This window comes from Stegodyphus dumicola, chromosome 8 (assembly GCF_044657685.1).
Source record: "Stegodyphus dumicola isolate Sdum_Otavi_A_Nest chromosome 8, ASM4465768v1".
Classification (NCBI taxonomy): Eukaryota; Metazoa; Arthropoda; class Arachnida; order Araneae; family Eresidae; genus Stegodyphus; species Stegodyphus dumicola.
This window is the reverse complement of record NC_140775.1, coordinates 171,827,491-171,842,690: the sequence shown is the minus strand read 5'-3', so window position 1 is coordinate 171,842,690 and position 15,200 is coordinate 171,827,491. Positions and strand designations below refer to the sequence as shown.

Genomic DNA, 15,200 nt, shown 5'->3' with positions numbered 1-15,200 from the left:
AGTGCTATATAATTATTTGACGTGAATTTAAACTACTTAGAACTCACGTAGGCGTTCTAATTTTTCGGCTGTAGGAAAAAGACTGCATAAATATATCTAAGTTTTATGTCTTCAATATTTGCTAAGACTCTTACTTGAATCATTAATAATTCTTGCTCATATTTGTTTCCCGTTAGTTTATGTTCCTTCTAAGGTGTTGTTTTATAGGTGCGCATTTCATTAATGCTTTCCGATTTCGTGACATTCTTTAACAACATTTTACATTTAAACGGTATTCATTTTTTGCTGTTTAATGACTTCTGAAATTTAAAGTTATTGGTGTTGAACTGAAGAGAGAGAAAACGGATTCTTTTGACAGTATTTGACCATACTGTGAAAGGTTTTGGCAATCGGTACACTTTTCCTTTCGTATTTAGTTCAACACAGAATTTTTTACTGAGGATAAGATTTTTTTAAGAACGACTTGTCTGTCTAGATGTGAAATGAGTGACTTTATGTGACTTGTCTGCGTACGAAGGACGTTTTCGAGAACGGAGATTTAAATTTTCAGCTGTGGAGATAATTTAAATTTAAAATTCTTTGGTGAATTTCATTGACATCTCAATATTCGTCGTCGTTTTTTTTTTTTTTTTTACATTGAGATTTGAGATTTCTAATGCAGATGATAATTTCGAACGTTGCTTTCAGCAGCGTATTCTAATGTTTCAAGAAACGAGCTTACGACAAGATGACTATTAACGAAAATTGTGCGATTTAAAGTTAGTTTATCCTTAAATGTTCCCTGAAAGAGATTTGTTAAATGAAAGTTATAATGTTTACTTTTACTTCTGCTGGAATCCTCTAGAGGGCACCACGAGCGATTCTTCGAGAAATTTCCGGATGATCTGGAAGGTGGCAGAACAATCGCTCTGATGTCACTGCCGGGGAATGTTCGCGACACTTCCGGAAGCCGCTACGAAAGTATAAATATGAGCCACGTGATGGCGGCCGTTAGAGTTGTAAACAAACAAAGTGACTTTTCGAAGTGCTGCGATTTTGCATTACCTGCGAATCTTTTGTGAAGTTTTCTGAAAGCGTTTCTCTTCCACCAGTGACTTTCTGCAGTGATTTATTATTGCTGTTAAAGTAATATTTGAGATGCCGAGTGGAAAAGCGCCAGCTATTGGTATTGACTTGGGGACGACGTACTCTTGCGTCGGCGTCTTCCAGCACGGAAACGTGGAAATCATAGCCAACGACCAGGGCAATCGCACAACACCTAGTTATGTCGCCTTTACGGAGACCGAGAGGCTGATCGGCGATCCAGCGAAATCTCAGGTTGCTCTGAATCCCGAAAACACCATCTTCGATGCAAAGAGGTTGATTGGCAGAAAGTTTGATGATCCCAAAATCCAGCAAGATTTAAAAAATTGGCCCTTCAAGGTAGTAAACGAAGGCGGCAAACCAAAGATCTGTGTGGAGTTCAAAGGTGAGCGCAAGTGTTTTAATCCTGAAGAAATAAGTGCCATGGTCTTGACTAAGATGAAAGAGACTGCTGAGATGTACTTAGGGCAAAAAATTACTGATGCTGTAATCACAGTTCCTGCATACTTCAATGATTCGCAGAGACAAGCAACAAAGGATGCCGGGAAAATTGCTGGACTGAATGTGTTGAGAATCATCAACGAACCAACAGCAGCTGCCCTGGCATATGGTCTGGACAAGAATCTGAGAGGTGAAAAGAATGTCCTAATCTTTGACTTGGGAGGTGGCACATTTGATGTGTCGATCCTGACAATCGATGAAGGTTCCTTGTTCGAGGTGAGATCTACAGCCGGTGACACTCACCTGGGAGGAGAGGACTTTGATAATAGGATGGTGACATATTTTGTGGAGGAGTTCAAGCGCAAGCATCGCAAAGACCTGCGTTCCAGTCCAAGAGCTCTTCGGAGGCTGCGAACTGCTTGTGAGAGAGCCAAGAGGACACTGTCCAGCAGCACGGAGGCTAGCATTGAAATAGATGCCCTATTCGAAGGGATAGACTTTTATTCGAAAATAACCAGAGCGAGATTTGAGGAGCTGTGCATGGACCTCTTCCGATCGACCCTCGAGCCAGTGGAGCGAGCCCTGAAAGATGCAAAGTTAGACAAGAGCAGCATCCACGACGTTGTCTTGGTCGGCGGTTCGACACGCATTCCCAAGATACAGAAAATGCTGAGAGACTTTTTCCATGGGAAGGAACTTTGCATGTCGATCAATCCAGACGAAGCAGTGGCCTATGGGGCAGCCGTCCAAGCCGCCGTTCTGACAGGAAACACAGATGAGAAGATCAGAGATGTCCTATTGGTAGATGTAGCTCCTTTGTCGCTGGGCATCGAAACGGCGGGTGGTGTGATGACCAAAATCATCGAGAGAAATTCCCGCATCCCCTGCAAGACATCGCAAGTTTTCACAACTTATTCTGATAATCAGCCAGGTGTAGACATTCAGGTTTATGAAGGAGAAAGGGCAATGACAAAAGACAATCACTTGCTAGGGAGGTTCCAGCTGTCGGGAATACCTCCTGCTCCAAGAGGCATTCCCCAGATTGAAGTGACCTTCGACCTAGATGCGAACGGTATCCTCCAAGTCTCTGCGATGGAGAAGAGCTCTGGAAAGTCGCAGAGCATCCGCATCACCAACGACAAAGGCCGTCTGTCGAAAGAGGAGATCGAGAGGATGCTGGAAGAAGCGAAGCAGTACGAAAAAGAAGATGCAGAGCAAAGAGAGAGAGTAGCTTCACGCAATGCCCTCGAAAGCTACGTGTATAGCGTAAAGCAAGCAGCTGACTCTGCATCGGACGATAAGCTGTCTGTCTCAGATAAAGCCAAAGTTAAGCAGACTTGCGATTCTGTAATTCAGTGGTTAGATAACAATACACTTGCAGAGAAGGAAGAAATAGAACATAAAATGAAAGAAGTGCAATCTGAATTGTCTCCTCTCATGACTAAATTGCATCAAGCAAACAATTTCAGTTCTAGTCAGGAACCTAGGCCCAGAACCAGCACTGGCCCTACCATTGAAGAAGTTGATTAGCATCTTGGACTTTGATTAGAGCATTCAAATTCCATGTATATATGTAAATATATCATGTCTCGCCAGTAAATTTAACTTGCATCATTAAATGATTGAATTTTTTTATATTTTAAATCTGTGATATTTAATTCCAGAAGAACAAAATAAAGTAAGTTATTTAATTTTTTTATTATGTGTGTTTTCATTTGTGTCTTCTTTTTCCCCTGTATTTTGATAAAACATATTTTCATGCAGATGTAAAGTACTTTGTAATTTTACAAGTAAATCTGCAATCATGCACAGCATAATAAATATTTTGCAACTCTTCAACAAATTACTCAGAATCACTTATTTAAAGCTACAGATTATTAATTGTATTGTGCATAATGAGAAGTTTTTACGAAGTTCGGTTTCCGTAAACATACAGCTGTAAGAAAACTTGAAATTTACGATGCAGTGAGCTGATGGTATTCAAATAACAGACATTAAACCATATCCAATTCTTCTGCTTACAAATGTAAAAAAAAAAAAAAAAAAAAAAATGTGTTTCACAACAAGAAAATGTTACACGTTGAAAATTTTTCAAATATGTTTCAAGCAGGGTTTGAATACATTGTGCAAATGTTTACTGCGTAGACTCCAGCAGCAAGAGAGAGAATATTCATATGAGTGGGTAAGTACAGTCAATTGAGCAATATGTGGTTCTACTCCACAGGACTGCGTAAGTTTTCTAAATTGTAAGATCCATGTGTACGTTAAATGTCTGAGATTTTATTTTTCTTCATAGTGAAAATGACTAGACATGTTTTTGCATTTGAGATTTTCATCTGTTAGTAGTATTGGGTGGCTGGACTTTTCACATGAATAAAATTTCCATGAGTCGGAACTGTTTGCAGCCCGTGTGCATTTTAGAAGTTCAATGCGACAAATTACAGTAATTAATTGTGTAAAGTGGTAATTTCAGTAAATGTTCGGTACTTTTAAAATTTAGTCTTACTGGTAGTTTGATGCATGGGAACTTTCTAGATTTGAATGTGTTTTATTAGCACACTGGTACATTGTACCATTGGTTATGCTTCTAAAGTTGTCTTCCTCAGGTGCATTTAATTTGAATGGTGTTCAGGAGTAAAATTGTAATAAATTTGATTTTGAATAACTGGCCATGGAAATCTTTCAGAAAGGAATTTTGTTATGTATACTATTCCCATTTTTCTGTTCCAAGAAAAAAATGATTTTCTGTTTGGAGTAATTTCTTCGATCTAGAGGACGAAAATGTCTATTTCTTTTTATTATTATTATGTGGATTGTCAGAAACGGAAACAAGACCAGCATGCCACTTCTAAAAGCAGTTTAATTACACATTTCAAAATTGCATGTTTGGATATACAGATGTGTTTTAATTCTGTAAAATTAAGGTGAAATATTTTCTAAAATGCAATTCGTTGATCTTGAAGTGAAGGAAAAATTAATGAAGTGAAAGGAATCTTACTTTTGCAAGTCTTATTAAATGTAAAATTTCCCAAACTTTTCCAGCTATTATACGGTAGATGTTTTGAAGTTTGAATGTGTCTGATTGTTTTTGATGCATGTTTCTTTTAAAAATAATCCTGTTATTATTTGGTGTTGAAAGGTGGGGCACGTATTGCACAATATTTTTACTAAACGAAGTACAAATCTTATCTTAAATTGTGTCTTTGAGTTCGAAGTATTAAGTTTAATAAATGATGTAGAATGTTTTGGAATGGAATTTACTTTGTTTAGTGTTTAAATAAAATTATATGATTATTTGCTCTTATACAATGTGTAACTTATTATTCAAACATTAATAGAAACAAAAGCAATAGAAATATAAATGAAGAAATAAACAGGAGCATAAAATGCAGATATGAGTAATGTTTCTATTCACCGATGATAAAGAAAAACAATTATCTGTAGTTAGCTTTTGGACTGAGTGAGATGCTTATTTCCAAATTCACTTGGTTTCATGGAAACTACTCTTTCAAAATCTGTAAAATATATCTACTTTTATTCATAAATCTTAAGATTTTCTATGTGTGAATAATATTCGCATGTGTTAATTAAACTTTCCGTTTTAAAAAAGGATAGCCTGTTTATTAAATTTTGCTTGTAGTGTAAAATGTAAAAATGAATTAACTTTCAACTTCGTGATCAAAAGATATGTCGAGTTCGAACATGAATTTATATTATTACTTTGTATGATTCTGAGGTTGAAGTGCTGCGATTATATGAAGCAAATCTGATTTCCCCATTATACTGGAATTTTTCTTTTTTTCAGTAGCATGCAATTTTCCACAATTTAAAGTTTCCTATACTTCAACAAGTGTTTTATGTGGTACTTCCATTGCACCTTTATTTTCTTTTTTTTTTCTCTGGTGAACTCTGTTACACGTGAATTACTATTTGAAATATATTTAATTCTTATTTACTGTTGCATTTCCATTCATATGCCACATACTTCTTTCAAGTGAATTTTGTCTTCATCCTTTAAATAGCCTAGCAACATTTGTTACTAGTCGTGTGGTCTCCGGTAAATATACTTCATACTTAACAGTTACATTTCCGTTCCTTTTCCTAACATGCCCTCGAAACAGTGTTTCTCTCTGTTCACTATATAAGCTTGTAATCATACACGATTAAATAATGGACTCACTCAAGACAACTATCCGCAGTTGCAGATAATTTTGTTTTCCTATAGCATTCATCTAAATGTGAGACTGTTGCACTAGTCAAGTGTCGTTTTGTGTGTAATGATTTCGTAGCACTGAAAGCTTTTTGGCATCCTATAAAGTAGGATACTGGAACTGTATGTATTCATATTTGTATAATATAAAGGAGTAGATTCATTTTTTCCAAAGCATCTTGAAAGTACTATTTTAAATTCAAAGTAATGTTTTAAAACTCAGCTATCACAAATATAGGGAGAACATTTTAAATATTTAATTAGCTATGTTTCTGTTCCACAGATTGAAGCTTAATTTTTTTTTAACATATTCAGCTAGTCTCTCAGGAAGGGGGGAGAGAATTTGTTAGTTTCAGGAAGGAATGCAATCAGCCTTTTATATAACTATTAAGCATTTGATTTTAGTTTGTGATTATAAAAAACTACGTTTGTTCAAGTTCAGTATTTATAAACATTTTTCTGTACCTTTTTTGTTTTAAAACAGAATAAAATATACTCTAAATTTAATGAAATGCATTTGTAGTTAGGTGTTTTGGAAAAAGGGATATGAATGTCTAGCACTGGTGAAAGAAGTGCATGGGGGCGAAAACGGTCGAGAACCATTGCTTCATTTCAGATTTCTTTACCTTCTTCTTCTTATTGAATTGCTTTTTGTTCTTTAGAATTTAGAACTGGTTTGTTGAATATGGTAAAACAAAATGACCTAACTTCATTAGAATGCTGGGCAAGGGAGCTCATCCCAAAAACTCCACATACCTTACCCAGTTAACAGGATTCAAAAATTTGAATGATTCGTTTTACTGCTGGCAGTCTAAATTGTAGAAGCATTCACATACCTTTCGAGAATGGTTCTCTCACTGTCATCTTCACCTTGGAGCAATGTAGTTCCGTGACTTCATATTTCTGTTTGTAATGTATATGTTCTTGGCTGGAAAATGAAAAATGAACATTTAATAAAAACTTCATTTCAATATTCTTTGGTTTCTCATTTATTTTGTTTCATTCTGCTTCGAGGTATTTAACGAAATATGCCAAAGAAATCCATAAAGTGCTCACTCTCATTCTGTACCGAACCCATATTTGAAATTATCAGTCTATTCGAAACTCTCTCGACTGGAGCCAAATTTAGAGTAATACATGTCAAAAAAATATCCTTTCTTGTTGTTTATTTACTGCTTTTCGTACATTATTACAGTCAAAAGTCGTTACTCCGGACTCGTCGGGACTTTGGCGTTTCCGGATTATCGATTTTTCCGGATTATAGATCATCAGTTGAAATCTCATAAGATGGCATGCAGAAATTCTAAAATTAAAAATATGAAACCGTAATTTATTGAAATAAAGAACAATTATGATCTAAAGGGTATCAAAATTTGCAAAAAGAAAAAGCTTAATATTTATTTGTTTACTTTGTTAAACATTTCTTTCAATGTAAGTTGTTTAAGTTTTGCTTCGTTTCATGTGATAATACTTTCTCTTTAATTCTATTAAACAGACATAATTTCTTGTTCAGTTACAAAGTTCCGCAGTTCAAGTCCTATAATTGCTGTGTCAAGAACACCGACTAATTCGTCAATCGAAATTTTTTCGTTTTCAATAATCTCTGTTACTTTTCTTCGCTATCGGAAGCGAATTATAATGACGAGGAACTTGTTTTAAATCATATCAAAGACGGAGCATATCGAGATGAAATACTACATTTGGTAAGGAATTATAAGCCAAATAAAATAAAAACATCTGCGCTGAAGATAAGGATAGTGCTGACAAATCAACTTCCAATTCATTACGCGCCCGCCGCGGCGTTCCCCCTGCCGAGCAGCGTGAAATTGATAAAAAGATTTCGGATTTCAAAACATACTTTCGCTTTAGATCCTTTACATATTGACAAATATATATCGGAAATTCTATTTGATATAATCGAAAGTTCAAGCTTACTTTTATAAAATTGCTCTTACAGTCTGCAAAAAATAATAAGCCGGATCCAATTCGAAAATTAAGGAACAACGCAATCATCAACATTAACTGAAATAGATAATTAGATAATTTTAGCTTATACGTCTATTATACATAAAACGCGCACACGAAAACATATTCTGCACTTCCGCACACTCATATGCGCAGTCGTAAAAGGTCTTATGCGCATGTGTCAACGCGGCGCATGCCCAGAAAGTTTTTAGTTTTGTGGTCCGGATTATAGATCATTCCGAATTATGGGTGTCCGAATTAACGACTTTTGACTGTATTTTGTTTAAAATCTTTTAGTCAGTTGTACTGCATTGGTGCTTTCCCACCAACTCACTTTACTTTGGACATATTCATAATGACTTTGCTTTCTGTATCCTTTTACCATCAGAATCCTAATAAAAGAAGCCTTTTGATTTACAAAGACTAAAAATGTTAAAATGTTAATGAAACATAGTATGTATATACCGATTTGAAATCAAATGCATACATGATACCGAAGCAAGAAATTATGATGGTCTGTGGGAAAAGCATCCCAAACAGAAATAAATTAGCTTGGCTCCAATAAGAAGTTATAAATTATTATTTTCAACTGAAATAATTTCAGAGTGATAGATTATGAATTTAATTATAAATTCCAAGTGAAATATTTTATAGTTTTTAAGTTTGTTTGCATGTAAAATGTTTGCTCCTCTTGGTCAGGAAGAGAATGCTTATTTTACAGACTATTAATATTTGTTGTTGTGCTAAGAATTATGATCTTTTTGAAAGGTTATTTCTACGAGAGGTGCTAATACTTTAAGATTGACATAGGTCTGACTGCCATTGAAATCAATAGAATTTTGCTCCGAATCTATGTGAAACTTATGCCAACATTTTTGCTTAAAGTAGAAATAATCATTTGCATTTTGAATATAGGGAATTCCTATAAAAATGGGATGTGATTACATTATGTCTTTATTATTTTATGTTTTCAAATTGCTAGAGATGTATTTTAAAATGTCATTGATATGTAACTCACGTTAATAAAATTTTATCCATAGCTTCCCTATTAATAGACACTATGTTTTGCTATTTGGAATCACTACACTTACTGATGCTGTGATGAAAACTCGTGCAGAAGTTTCTGTTTTCCTAATATGTATCTTCACGTCATTGAATAACATATTATAATTTCATCCAAAGTGTGTTTGAATATTTCACAACTTAATTTTGTCAAATGAAAAAGTAATCTCTTACATTCTAACTAAGGTTTAAAACTGATAATGGATCTACATAAATATACAAAATCTGAAATGGAATAATTTTAGCTGTTGCATGCATAATTTCTCATTGTGCCTATGAGAAAAAGGGGTCTGTATTTATCTTAGTGTTTGGAAAGGACTTTTGTGATATGATAAAAAGGGCAGTCTAATCTTTTTGTATGCAACTCTTGATATCAGTTAGTTGGTGAAGTAGATGAAACATTAAACACGGAAGAAATTCTTGTGATTATCAAAATAAAATATTCATGTTGGTCAGTAGTAAACTATTTTGGGAAATTTCTTAATTTGGCTATTTGATGGTTGTTTCATATCTAAAATTTCTGAAATTAAGATTTCTGGCCATCTCATAATTTGATCTACAGGCTGTGTCATACTTGCAGAATACTTTTATTTGCAAATCAAACACCCTTATTTCAAGACAGGCTGCTTTCAGTGATGCTTTTAATGGAGAAGCAAATTTAATAACTATACGTTTTTCTCTTTTTAGATAAAAGGAAAGGTTTAAGTTAATTTAATGTAAATAATTTTGAAAATTAATAGAACCACACAGTTTCTAATTGTACTTAGTTTAGCATACACAATATCCCTGCCTTTGCCAACTATTAAATCAGTTCAAATTCTGTGCAAGTTTTCTTCCATTATTTTTTGGTGATTTGTGAATATTTATTCCTTTCTGGTTTCTATTATAGAAAACCAATGCACCTTTTCTGATAATGGGATAATAATTTAAAATTATCAGAAAAAAAAAAAATGATCTCATTCTCCTGTCCCTTTTTCAGTTTTCCTCATTTTATTATGCTCCTGGTGCAAAAAAAAATGATCATTACATCGTAAACATTCTGGCATGTAAAGGACAGTTTTTTTAATCTCTTCTCCTTTTCAGCTTTTCTCTGTTTTATCTTATACTGTTATAATTCTGCTTTATTCTGAGTGCATTCGTCTTCAACAAAATTCGCTTTGAAAACTTTCACTGCTGCTAATGTAATTTTAAATGTTGCATTAGAAAATGGCTTAAAATTCATCTTCAGTTTTCTTTTTTATCTTCCGATGTAATGTAACTTGTGTTTTACCTGCTGTAATTATAAGGTACAATTTAAAATAGGTAGAAATGAATTTTGAAGGAGAAAATCGACTACGTAGACAATGTATTCAAATTAATAACTGATCTAATTATAAATCAGCAATACTTATATTTTTTAACTGAGAAAAGTCGAAATTTGATTTCTTGCATAATGAGAACAATTTGTTTCTTTTTTAACTACTTTTTACTCTTTAAATATCTTACGGAAAACTGATATCAACTCAGACATGTATGAGGAAATATGATAAGGATTGATGATTTTGATCCCCCAAGAAATTAAAAAAGAAAATAATCTGGTGTATTAGGTTAGCAGATTACATATTTCAGTTTCTCGTGTTACTGCTGCTTTTATTTCTAACCATCTTGATTTCAACCTGCAGCAAGGTCGGCCCCACAAAATTTATCATGTCCGACATTGAAAATGTCAGAAGATTAGGCCTTGTGCACAGACTCGACAGTGGCAAATTTCAGCAAACATTTACGCTTATGAATGAATGTTCTTAATTTCATGTCATCTATGTCTATTATAATACCTTTACAGAAACTGAGATTAAATAAAAAATCCTTTCTTAGGAAAGGAATGATTAGAATAAGATTGTATTTTAAATGTTTCTCCCCTTACCACCAAAATGTATTTTGCCTGATTTTTTACTTCTTTGAATGCATCATGTGTTTTAACAGGTTTTTTAAATGCAAGATTTGTGATAGATAGTTATTATCCTCTGTGTAATTAAAATCTAGTATGCGTTTTAAAATTGGAGTTTGTTAAGTTTATAAAAACTCTTATAGTAAGATTTCTCCATAATGCTCTTTTTCAATAATACTGAAGGGTAATTTTTTAAAAAGGTATGTCACAAGGAGCATTTTAATTTTTTTTAAAGGAAATTCTTATTTGATTGGTTTGGTTTGTTTCATTAGAGTAAAGCATACAAGGGTTATTTACTTAGGGGAAGGGACACCTTCTTGAAAGTGTTTTTAAGTGAAACTGGCTGATGTCCACGTTACATAAGAGAAACTATGCAAACGCTCATGCAGTCAGCTCGTTCACCTTGCAATGAACCCAGGTCAAACGAACAGCAAAATTACAGCCAAAAATTTATGTTTGAAAAAACACCTATTGCAACTCCCTTAGAAAAGAAGTGAAACGTATTGTATTTCCTTATTTTAAAATATACATGCATGTGAACTTTCATGTGTATATGACAGTTATTTAAAAAAACTTATTTCTATGTCCATTGTTTCCCAACCACAGGTACCAGTCCTTTTGCCAGGGGACAACATGAATTGATTCCTCTCTATCTTAGTTCTCACTGTGCATCTCCAGGAGGGGTGAATCTGAGGATATCCCACCTGGCTTTTCCTACCACTAATGTTTCTACTGTACAGTATTTTAAAGTTCTTCTATGCCACAAAGACAGTGTATTCGTTCTCTAAAATTCAAACCTACGCCCTCCTTTAAATGCAAAATAGAGCAAATAGTAGTGCTATATTAATGTAGTATATGTAATTTAAATAAATACAAGCCAGTTTCCTATGAAAATTCTTTCATGAAGTGATTTGTCTATTTAGGCAGATAGCCATTCTAGTCTGTGCTATATTCACATTAACCATCAAATAAGGCAGCACATGTTTTAAGAGTAAGAATCATTCTGCTGCAAATGGTGCAATTTTAAAATCTTGAATAAGAATCTGTAACATTTTCCACTCGGCTATAATGTATGTCGCACCATGGATTTATAGTGTGTTCTATTTGTTATGCACATTTTTAGTTTTAAAAATGATGTAATTTTACATAATAATCTAGCAGAGTTAAGTATAAATGAATTAAAATTAACATAATGAATGCTCCGTGAAAAGAATTTTAGGTTCTTTCCTAGCTTGCCCTTCCCTTTCCGGAGGAAATAACTAGAAACTTAGTATAAATTTTAGATATTTTTCCCCTCAAAATACAAGCCAGAAGTATTCCTAATGCTTGCTTAATTATTAAATGACATCAAAGAACATAAAGAGGTTAGTATACAAAATCATTCAAGTATAGTATTCAAGTATAATATTAGCTTTGTTTACTGATGTCTTGGAGTTGTGGTTGAGTTATAGAGTTGTTCCACAATTTTATCATACAGATAGCTTTTGTGTGTAATTATTAACTAAGCTTACAAGTCTTAGTTAATAATTCGAGACTTTAAAAAAAAATTGTGGAATACCATGAAGTACCTCCATATCTTTGTTTCCAGTATAAAATGCCTTAAACAAAATACTCAAACTACATTTCCTTACCTCAAGGGAAGCCTTTGTGTTTCTCCTCTTAAATGGACAGTTTTGATTCCAAGAGTGAGCATTTTGGAATACGTGATATTTTAATTGAAGTTTTCAATTTTAAATGCTTTCACCGTTCTTTTCTTCAATTTGAATCATAATTTTATTTTCGCTTTGAGTTTATTAGAATACATTCAGACTAATTCTTTCTCACAGTTAAAGTGAGTTCTAGTGGCTTCTATCTAAATATATCTAATAAGTATCTAAAAAAAAGATCTTTTTAATCAGTTGAGTAAAGTTTTAATATGTTGTCACTGAGAAGAAATTTTGTTACCATTAGCCATAATAAATTTCTGTTTTCAATATTTTAAAGTTTGACTTTAATTATGCTCAGTATCTTGTATAATTTCTTAATGCCAGTTGTATCACTAGATTTTCTACTTTAACAGTACAGTGCACTATTTTAATACCTTTTACTTTGGTATACATTTTTGCAATTTAGTAGTTGTTGGTATTTGTGCCATCATAGTCTAATTTTCTATCCTTAGAAGGTCACTTGTCCCATGAAGATATATACGTTTGATATAAACTTGAAAAAAAAAAAGAAAAAAGTTTCCTAATATATCGTGGAAATTGATTTTGTATAATGAAATATGTATATATCATTTGTTTAGTGATTTGGTGTTAAACACAGCAGCCAGTCACTACAGAATTTTGTTATTTCTAAGTAAAAATTTTAGTATGCAGAGAAATATTTATTTTCTATTTAATAACTTTCGTTTGTTTAATTTTTTGTTTTACGTGTAGCTTTTGCTACATTTATTAGCCTCTCATATGTTGCAAAAATGTTTTGTTCAATTTTCCAATATTTGTAAACTTTTAAAATGTATCTCTTTGTTACTGATCGAACTTTTAAATTTTTCAAGCACATTTTATGACATTAATTTTGCTACTTTTTGGTGACTTTTGATTTTCATATTTTTCGAATTGGGCCAATTAAATAAAAACATTAAGAGTATATAAATTTGAATATATTTATTACCAGAATAATTTGAAGAAATATAAAAAATCCTATAGTCAGGTTTCTTTCTTAAAGCTTGTATTTTGTTATCTCTTTATACTTTATCCAGTTCCATAATTTATAAATTAACAGATATGTCATTCTGTTAAATAAAAATTTAACTTATTATTTTAACCACTGTTGGAGCAACAATTTTGAATCTACTTGTATGTTTTTGCATGAGCTAAAATTACAACATGAAGCTCTCTGTGATTTGCAAATTGAAATGAATTTCACTTTTCTTACTCTTAAACCAAATTATTAAATGCAATATCTTCTCCTGATTTATTCTAGAATTTAATACATTTATAATATTCTTGCAGATTAATTTCATCTATGTCTGTTAGAAATATGACAAAGTTGGGATTTATTTCTAATTCCCCATAGAAATACAGTTGTTAGCTAAACTGTATGAGATATACTATTGTACTTTCAGAACTCACAGTTGTTGCATTGTCTGCAACTATACCTGACATGAAGAAAACCTTTCTTTGTAGTTCAATTTAAGAAGGAGTGATTTCATGCCTATTAGGAATCAGATGTACAGTTGAGACTGTAAAGGGATTATTCCCAAGAGTTTTTGCAGAATTAATTCATGATGTGATGGGAAAATTGAGAAAGAGGCTTCCTTTGCATAACCTTGACATATATTTTTAACTTTTATCCTTTTGCAGAATGTATGCAGGCTTTTCACACAAAATTTATGTTTTTCTTACTGATTATACGTGACTGAGAGGTTACGACACAATTCTTAAAATCCGTTGTATTGTCAAGTGTGTAATGAGACAAATAATAATTCTGTAACCGGATATGACATTTTAAAAGACCAACTTATTATTCATCTGCAGTATTACATCAATTTCTGTTATAAATTTGGGAGTAACTCACAGACAAATTGAATTTTCTGCTTAAACAAGAAAATAGCATATAATGATATAATGAATGCTTCTCGGGGGAAAAAAAAGAAAAAAAGTGCTATATAATTATTTGACGTGAATTTAAACTACTTAGAACTCACGTAGGCGTTCTAATTTTTCGGCTGTAGGAAAAAGACTGCATAAATATATCTAAGTTTTATGTCTTCAATATTTGCTAAGACTCTTACTTGAATCATTAATAATTCTTGCTCATATTTGTTTCCCGTTAGTTTATGTTCCTTCTAAGGTGTTGTTTTATAGGTGCGCATTTCATTAATGCTTTCCGATTTCGTGACATTCTTTAACAACATTTTACATTTAAACGGTATTCATTTTTTGCTGTTTAATGACTTCTGAAATTTAAAGTTATTGGTGTTGAACTGAAGAGAGAGAAAACGGATTCTTTTGACAGTATTTGACCATACTGTGAAAGGTTTTGGCAATCGGTACACTTTTCCTTTCGTATTTAGTTCAACACAGAATTTTTTACTGAGGATAAGATTTTTTTAAGAACGACTTGTCTGTCTAGATGTGAAATGAGTGACTTTATGTGACTTGTCTGCGTACGAAGGACGTTTTCGAGAACGGAGATTTAAATTTTCAGCTGTGGAGATAATTTAAATTTAAAATTCTTTGGTGAATTTCATTGACATCTCAATATTCGTCGTCGTTTTTTTTTTTTTTTTTACATTGAGATTTGAGATTTCTAATGCAGATGATAATTTCGAACGTTGCTTTCAGCAGCGTATTCTAATGTTTCAAGAAACGAGCTTACGACAAGATGACTATTAACGAAAATTGTGCGATTTAAAGTTAGTTTATCCTTAAATGTTCCCTGAAAGAGATTTGTTAAATGAAAGTTATAATGTTTACTTTTACTTCTGCTGGAATCCTCTAGAGGGCACCACGAGCGATTCTTCGAGAA

General features: G+C 32.8%; 1 protein-coding gene across 1 annotated transcript; it reads left to right on the top strand.

Annotated features, from left to right (window-relative positions):
• The first annotated feature begins 962 nt into the window (after nt 1–962).
• Nucleotides 963–3,223, top strand: LOC146996040 (heat shock protein 70 B2-like). Its single transcript, XM_085822747.1, has one exon. The coding sequence runs from the start codon at nt 1,138–1,140 to the stop codon at nt 3,052–3,054; it is 1,917 nt and encodes a 638-aa protein (XP_085678873.1). The 5' UTR covers nt 963–1,137; the 3' UTR covers nt 3,055–3,223.
• The last annotated feature ends 11,977 nt before the right edge of the window (nt 3,224–15,200 follow it).

Coding starts and splice junctions, on each gene's coding strand:
- LOC146996040 (XM_085822747.1), top strand. CDS start 1,138: ATGCCGAGTGGAAAAGCGCCAGCTATTGGTATTGACTTGGGGACGACG.